This window comes from Cupressus sempervirens, chromosome 10, assembly GCF_028749045.1.
Source record: "Cupressus sempervirens isolate cs-2001-9-10 chromosome 10, ASM2874904v1, whole genome shotgun sequence".
Taxonomy (NCBI): domain Eukaryota; kingdom Viridiplantae; phylum Streptophyta; class Pinopsida; order Cupressales; family Cupressaceae; genus Cupressus; species Cupressus sempervirens.
In genome coordinates, this window is record NC_143127.1 from 517,143,934 (window position 1) to 517,152,878 (window position 8,945).

At 34.6% G+C, this 8,945-nt stretch overlaps 1 protein-coding gene across 1 annotated transcript; it reads right to left on the reverse strand.

Annotated features, from left to right (window-relative positions):
- Window positions 1-5,078: 5,078 nt before the first annotated feature.
- On the reverse strand, window positions 5,079-7,759 carry LOC149534921 (uncharacterized). Its single transcript, XM_089806063.1, has 3 exons — window positions 7,439-7,759; window positions 5,827-5,899; window positions 5,079-5,517 (listed from the first exon to the last, which is right to left on the reverse strand). The coding sequence occupies exons 1-3, from the start codon at window positions 7,590-7,592 to the stop codon at window positions 5,373-5,375; spliced, it is 372 nt and encodes a 123-aa protein (XP_089662189.1). The 5' UTR covers window positions 7,593-7,759; the 3' UTR covers window positions 5,079-5,372.
- Between the last annotated feature and the right edge of the window lie 1,186 nt (window positions 7,760-8,945).

The window sequence follows — 8,945 nt, forward strand, 5'->3', positions numbered from 1 at the left end:
GCATTTATTTCAGATTTGAAATTAATTTTAGTTCTCTGCAATTTATTTTTCAGATTTTATTTTTGGAAAAAAAATTTGCCCAAACAAGCTGTCGAAGAAAAAAAAATTGCAGAACTGGGCAGTCACAGCCCAGCCCTATAGAGAATTTATTTAATCGATGGATAGGACATATCAAATCTAGGCGGATCTAATTATTCCAGTGGCCACACAAATTTCCAACAGTACCAGACTAAATAATCCAGCGGGCCACATCGAATTCTAGGCAACCCAAATATGCGGCGATAGTCCAAATCCATCGCCGAGCTCACTTTGCTATCAAAGGCATGGGTTGTTGCTTTTGAGCGTCCCTCTATTCATATCTCCCATGAATGTGGGATAAACATTGAACATCTCAGCGGAATATACTTTGAATCTTGGCATGTCTGAATAGTTTTCCGACCCGCATTGTGAAAGATTCGACGCTCGCACAAAAGTTTTCGGCCATCGGTGTTATTAATTCCTCCAGCGCTCACTTCCGCAAGATTCCAGCAATCACGTGTAACAATCTAGCAATGCCTAAATAAAATCTGGCAATCAAAAACTCCGATGAAGTCTGGGACACTCTGACTGCTGGAGATGTGGCAAGTAGCAGACCCCACCAATGCAAGACACGTGGAGTATCCTCACTCAGCAAAACTATAGACACGTGGCAACCCACCATTTAATCAACCTCCACACAGGAAGTACATGTCAGCAGGGTATAGTCAGCTGCCCACTCATTGCTAACACATCAATCTTTGTGACATGTCAACTACTAGTGACATGTGACAACACGGTCAACACATCCACATCACACTTACATCAGCTCATACAACCAATAACACTCTGACACATGGCATACCTACCCAATCAGCTAAACACCCACGTCAATGACACGCAGGCATTTCGTATGGTACACATAGGCTGCCACGTCAGACTTTTCTGTATAGTCTGTACAGGTGACATCATCACTGGCTGAGTTTTCGCTAACGTCATCAAATCCACGAGCCTAAATTTGACGGTTGTCTGACTGTCATTCTAGGACAAATTTGAACTGCTACAATGGTTGTATGACTGTCAAATTTAACCCTCTCTTTTGCTAATGCAACCCCTCTCCAAATTGATTTTTGATTTTGCAATTTGACTTTGGGAGGCCATATCTCAATCATCCAGACTCCAAATCAAGTGTGATTTTTTTTTAAATTGGGTAGAATTTTTTAAAATTTTCAGTGATGCAGCTCTTTTTTAGTTTTGGTGTATGGATTTGTCAGAAATTGCATCTTTTGGTGACTGTACTTGTTCAATCCTGCATTTTGCAACTTCAAACACTCCATACAGGCACATCCAGACTCAAAAATAGGTTCTTTTTTTTTTTTAAGTGTATTATTTTTTGTATACTCTCTAGATCTGCAATCATATTATAGGGTTGTGTGGAAAAAAGTGTCACTTTTAAAAATAGGGCCTTTCTTTGCTTTGTATTATTTCAGAATTGTAGCATATTGTAAAGTTCCAGATTTGCAATCCATTAAGAGGTTGTAACAAACAAAATCAGAGGTCCACGAAGGCCAAAATTGGCAAGTGGCCATTGTAATCACACTAGTTAATAAGTGCCAAAAAGCATCTATTTTGGGAGGGTTTCTTGATTTAGTGAAAAGGGGGTGTGTTCTTGGTGTTGTGTTCTTTCTTTTTTGCAATTTTCTTTCATTTTCTGCATTATGGAAAATTTTAAGTTTCTAAAATTAACTCCACATAACTATGCTACATGGTCCATTAAAATGTGGTATTATTTAATGCACAATGGAGTTTCTCAATATGTAGATGGTACCCTTCCTATACCAACCGGTGATAATATATCAACAAGTGATAGTTCAACTTAGGTAGCAATGGATAGGAAAGCCCTAGGTAATATATGTTTGGGGGTTGATGATAAGATCATGTATCAAATTAAGAAGTATTCTACATCCAAGGAAGCTTGGGATACCCTCAAAAACCTATATGGTAAAGTGTCTGAAGATGATGTTTTCAAAATTGAAGATGAGCTTGTCTCCTTAGATCCTAAGTCATTTGATTCTATTTAGGATTTCATCATTAAGGTGAATGAACTAAGGACAAAGCGTACTGATTGTGGGAGTTCTCTCAAAGATGACAGATTGATCTATCTTATTCACAATAAGCTGCCATTAGAGTATTCCACATTTATTTATTCTTATAAGACCTCAAAGACTACATTAGGGTCTACCTATAAGAAAGTCTCATTTGATGAATATGCTAATATGTTGGATACAAAAGAAAAGAAGTTGAAATCAATGGGGATTCTCAAATCACCTAAGTCTAAAACATTGGTGGCCAACAATGAGGGTTCTCAAAATTTAGCTAGACAGTCTTCAAATAAAGGAAAGGTTAAGAATAAGAAGTGGAAGGAAAATTCAGAGAATGCAGAAAAGACAACACTACAATTCAATCAACAAGGCAAGTCTTCCTCAAATTCCAACAAGAAGGGGGACAATAATAAGGAGAAGAAAAAGTGTGCTTATTGCAAGAAAATGGGTCATAAAGAACATGAGTGTTATCATAAGAAGATTGATGAGTTGACCAATATCATAAAGAAACATAATGTTCCGCTGCCTAATGCTTACAAAGATAAAGGCTCTTTTTTAGATTCAAAGGGCAAAGGGCAAGCACTCATGGCTAATTCAAATTCTTCAATAGAATGGATCCTTGACTCAAGTGCCTCATATCATATGGGTTCTTCAAAGGAGGATTTTTCTTCATTGAAGCAGTCAAAGGTACCCCACACCTTCATAGGAGATGACACCAAAATGGAAGTTGAAGGAAAAAGAAACATGGAATGGATAATGGAGAGTTTCAAGATGTTCTTTATGTTTCAAACCTAAGTTCTAATCTCCTCTCGATTTACCAAATCACTCACCTCAGAGATGGACATAGAGTTGAGTTCCTTCCTGACTCAGTACAAGTGCATAGTCTAAAAGATGATTCCTTGGTTGTAGTGGGGAAAGTGAATCATGAAAATGCAAGGAGTATGTTTATTACTTGTGAGAATGCAGGGAAAAATCCTCTATATATCCTTGGCACTCAGCTTCTCGCACACCCACAAATATCATTTCCTTTTAGCTCACACCAATTCGAGGATGCATGGAGTGAACTTCTTTTTACCCACACACCTGCATCTATAAGGAAATAAAACACAAAATACTTCTAGTGGAGCAAGGAAAATCGACATGTAGCAATAAAGTGCAAGAAACATAATGTTTTGGCCCAATTTGATTTTAGCCCATAGTGAAATCAGCCCATAATGATATGTTACAAACCATCTATGATTGATAAGTAGGAGATAATTTCCACAGCAAGTCAAATTGTGATATTGCTATCAAGATTTAACTGCGTGATTTTGAGTCAAACTCATTGACCCATGTTTCATGAGTAGTGATTCAACATGAATCCATCTCTCATGAGAATAAATGGAACACTTAGCACTCATTGCATCTAGGTAATGCTCACAGGGGTGAAGCACTGGGACTTCTCGGGAGGTCACTCATCCCAGTACTACTCCAGCCTAAGCACGCTTAACTACGGAGTTTCCTCTATGGTTAAACCCAAAGCTTGCAACCCCATTTGCAAACCCTTCACCAAGTGTTGTGCCTTATGAACCATTCATTAGAAAGCCCCTTAAGCTCATCAATTGATAAGTAGAAGATAATTTCCACATCAAGTCAAATTGTGATATTGCTATCAGGATTTAATTATGTGATTTTGAGTCAAACTCATTGACCCATGTTTCATGAGTAGTGATTCAACATGAATCCATCTCTCACGAGAATAAATGGAACACTTAGCACTCAATGGATCTAGGTGATGCTTACAGGGGTGAAGCACCGAGACTTCTTGGGAGGTCACCCATCCCAATACTACTCCAATCTGAGTGCACTTAAATCCTGATAGCAATATCAAATCTATGATTGGCTTATGGTGGGAAAAATAACTTATACCACTCACATTATAATGATGTCTAACATCTAACATTTCCTATACATTATTAGTGTGAAGGGTGTTTTACCTAGTTAGTTCATCACCTAGATCATTTTCACAAATGTTACTTGAGCTTTCTTGTATTACACAAGATAGCTTTCACTCTCTAATTCAAGTCATAAGATTATGTAATGTTATAATATTATGCAATCTTATATTCAGTTGCAATCTCATATTGCTGTAATTTGTCATGTGCATTATTTGATAAAAATAGCTTTATTCTTTCATAGCTAGTCACTTTTGTGTTCTTATGAAGTCTAACATCTTGGACTGCTACAATCTTCAACCAAATTTTGCATTGCATTAAGCATCTATATCAATTCTTAAACTCACAAAATGCTTACATACAAGGAAAGTCAAACAACTTAATAGGATATTGAAACAAACAAGTCCACACATTCGTGATGCAACACAGAAAGTGTTGATTGTTATTGGTTTAGAAGAGCATGACCTTAGGCAACCTAACAAGTCAAGTAATGAGACGTTTGACATGGACTTGAGGATGATTAGAAGCATTCGACCTTTGGTCAATTATATTTGTTATTTGATAGTAATCATTATTTGAACTATAATATATTAATATTTGATATTTTAATCTTCATTCTTCAAACATTATATATTTTTCACTATAATACTTTTGCCATCCTCAAACTGAAGCTTTTGATTTCCCTATCCTTAGAGATTCATCCCCCAATCTTGATCCCTGATCCCTTATTCCAAGGCTTTGCATAGAAAGGTATTTAACTATCATGTTCTGAATTTCCCAAATCTCAACACAACAAAATTTCATGAGCATGAAAGAATACTTACCAAACACTAAAAAGTGAACCACTTTAGATATTTATCAAACATCATATTTCCAATAGAACATACTAAAGGAATAGCTGATTCCATTACAGACTTTGTAATCTACGCAGCACCTCTTTAAAAGAGAAAAACAGATAAATGATATCTTAAAACATCCTTTCCTCTATACCAAGCTTACTGCAGAATAGAGAGCTTAATATGCGCACTAACTTTCAAGCCTTTTCTTACTTTAAATTAAGTTGGCTGTTGATTTAACCTTGTGTAATAATAGGCTTCAAAATAAAAGCATATTTCAGACAATTGATTTGTATGCATATTACAACTTGAAAATGTAGTGAAGGATGTTCGACATGCTAGTATTACGCAAAATTCACAGATGCATCAACTACAGAGAATGCGAAGTTATGCTACAAGCACCTTGTCCAACAAGGAAAGGGAAGTGACAAAAAGTTATCAGATGTTCCAAAGGAACCCATGTGTTTCTTCACTACTGTGCCCAACTATCTCACAGGCACTTTAACCCAACCGTTAGCAAATGCCACTCCCAAAATAATGAACGGTGTTAAAAACCCGAAGATAACAATGTATGGAAGTGGAGTTGACATGGGGTTTACTCCATCACGTTCTGCTGCCGTCTGCCAGTACCTACATACAGCATTGATACATTGAGAATTGGATACTCAAATGCACCCCAATAGCCTAAATCGGTTAAAAACTGTCATATAATCCCTTTCAGCTGCTCCGAATAACCAAAAGTTGAAACTAATACATATAGAACTTCCGAAACTTACAAACCTAAGCAACATGGTGTAATTGCAAGTCAAAGAGACAGACAAATTCTCAATAGTAACCTATTTGTGTGTGGGGGAAATTGGTAATCAAACCATATATTATAATTTTTGTCTTCAGATCATTAGGTCAATCAGAATGATTCCTTGTGTAAGAAGATCTCACTGTTCAGGCTCTTGCTCCTTGGTGATGAACTTCTTCTTCTCACCCTCTTTGCTGCCATCACCCTCTCCGCCTCCTATTGATCAGAACAATGCACGAGTATTAAACTAACATGTGACTTTAACATGTGACTGTATTAAACAATATTACTCCATCGTATAGCCTTGTAATAGGTTGCAACAAATCAAACAAATGGTACTTGCAGAAAAAACCAATCCCCTGAACTCTCTAGTCTCTACTATGTTCATCTAGAGGTCTTGCCAAAATGTGATACTCCTGGAGGTAATCTCACTAGCTGTACCACCCTAACCATCACTTCGAATTTAGAATGGGTGATTGACTGCATTGCAATGTCACACAAATGGTGACAGGTCACCACAATGATGATAACATATGTCAAATTTAACAATTTCACATGAGAAACAAGGGCAGGTTAAGAATTGTCTTCTTTTATAGTTAAAGCTTTGATTCATTTTGTAGGTGAATTTGAGGTAGTTAGGTTGGTCTTCAATGTAGAAAAATGTAAAAGAATATAATCAATATGTTTCTATTTGGAAATTTGTATAATTCTTAATGTGCTTTTAGCCTTTTAGTTTGCTGATGAAATTGAAAGGTTTTCAATAAATCTATTAGAAATCAAGTCTTGTTGAGTGTAAGATTTCGATATGTAAATAAAGGATGAGGCCACAATCATTGCCCAGTTGAATTTGACAGAATGGGTTCCCCTCAGACCTTAGCTATTAGTAGAAGAGATTCAGCCAGACCTTGGCTATCAGTAAAAGAGATTCAGCCAAAGACCCGTGCCTTATCAGAGAGCTATAGCTATAATGATTTTGTGGATAACCTCCATAAAAAACTAATAAAAATTGTATAATCCCTTCAAATATTGTGCAGACAATTTAAGTTCTTATATTGATTAATTTTTACTAACAGACATATGATATATATACTATATTTTTTATAAAATAGATATATGACAAATAATATATAATAAAAGAGTTCAATCTCTTATGAAATTAAATATAGTACATTCAGTTATTCTAATTGAGAGACTTGTTGAACAACTAGTAAAAAGCTTAATGATAAGGTCCCCTGTTTTTCAATTTTATCCTATTTATCTATCTCTTTTCCAAACTCAGTATTTGCTATTATGTATATTGAATACAAATGAAGAGAAAAGAACATTGAAACTGCATGACTAAAACAAAATGATATAAATCTTCATACAAAAATTAAAATATATTTTCCTAAACAAGAACAGTTTCCCTCCCCTTTACTTTCATTCTAACAATGAATCATAGTGGCAAAAGCTATTCATTATAAAATCCAATTTTCAAATTATCATCGCTCCTTCCAAATTACAATAGAATGATCCAACTCTTGCCATATTAGACACACGGCAGATGAGATGTTTCTTAAATGCACAAACCAATAAACCCTAAACAGAAGCAATAATTGCTGAAAAACTAAAATCAAGATTGTGGCGTAACAAATCTTTAAAATGATCACTATAAAGACTCGCTTCTGATGAAATGTATTCCCCCAATAAATTAGGAAATTTAATTTCCATGGGAAGAAAAAAAAACATGTCAAGTAATGAAAATGAATTGCTGACCTAAGCGTGCGCAGGGACCTGGCATCATTCGCTTTCGATGAATGGTGAAGGGGCGAGCATTGGCATTGGGATTGAGCAGGCTGCCTCTGCTGCTTCTGCTTCTGGTTAGGGCAGTGGAACAGTAAAACGCTGGACTGCACGAGAGAGCAGCCATGGTCGCAACAGCCACACGTACGAATATGGTATTTATCCACTCAAAATGAGTATCATATCATCCTGTCTTGTAATGTAACAAAGAAATGGAGCAATAAAAAATTTTAACTATTAAAACAAGTTATCCATGATAAAGTGTTGTTGTCCAAAGGAGTTATACGGTAGAGTATTAAGGCTAATAATTGTGCTAAGTTTTATGTATCTCATTTTTTAATTACAAATTTTTAAAGGAGTGGAAAAAGTTGTGACGTAAAATATATTAATAATAAAGTTTCATGTATATCAATATTTGATTTTTTTTATTGGTATATAATTGATTCATTTGTTCAATATTATTTAAGACATTTGTTCATACATTGGCAATCTTATCTTTACCAATAGTCTATCATTCTTTAGTTCTTTTTTTCATACCTAATTGACTCATTTGTGCAACAATATTGGGACAATTGTACATGACTACTAGAACATTTGTCCGTAAGTATTGGTCATCTTGAATGTACAATTATGAGGGCATCTCTAAGTAGGTATGTGGGAACACTTTGAAATGGTGATGAATTTCAAGAGAGCTTCATGAATATCCAAAAGCCAAGAAAAATTTTCATAAGTAGCTAAATGACAAATAGAGAATAAGATAATCATCAAAATTCAATACTTTACGAGTATCAAAGTTATCTTTAACAAATATTAGTGCAACCATAGAAATCGTGTTTTACACAATCTTTTAATTAAACATATCATTTTAATTTTTTCGTTTAATTAAAAAAAATTCTATGATGTGATGGATGTTTTACTATCACTATGTTATATATCATTTCATGTAAAAAAATGTAAAGAACAAATGTTACTTGGTAGAAGTACTTGTCTTTCACTATATTGTAATAAAAACATTTTTTGTATTTATTAATTGTAATAACTTTCAATTATTATTATTGTAGATATCTAAGATTATTTTGTTTCATTAAATAGTTCATTAATAATTTAACATAAGTTTTCTATTGATTCATTAAATATTTTAAATTATTTTATTAATTTCCTACCTTTTTCTTCAATTATTTAAATAAATATTTTTATGATTTATATATTTAATTCAAACAAAATATATTTAACTATCTTGATCCCACCTCTGTTTGCTAGCAATTATTTAATGCTCTCACTTATTTAATAAATTCATTATCCTCTTCTTTCTACTTCTAGCCCTCTAACTTGTTTGCATGTATCATATTCAAATTTCAAGTCATGTGACAAGTGTTTCACATCTCTTCATCCGCCTTTTCTCTTCACTTTCTCCATGCATAGGTGAATTGAACTTAAAGATGTGTTACCAAGAGCTAATGCACCTCTTAACCTCATCACT

Coding starts and splice junctions, on each gene's coding strand:
- LOC149534921 (XM_089806063.1), bottom strand. CDS start 7,592: ATGGCTGCTCTCTCGTGCAGTCCAGCGTTTTACTGTTCCACTGCCCTA. Junction 5,900..7,438: donor AGGTCCCTGCGCACGCTTAG/GTCAGCAATTCA, acceptor TCTGATCAATAG/GAGGCGGAGAGGGTGATGGC. Junction 5,518..5,826: donor AAGGAGCAAGAGCCTGAACA/GTGAGATCTTCT, acceptor TGCTGTATGTAG/GTACTGGCAGACGGCAGCAG.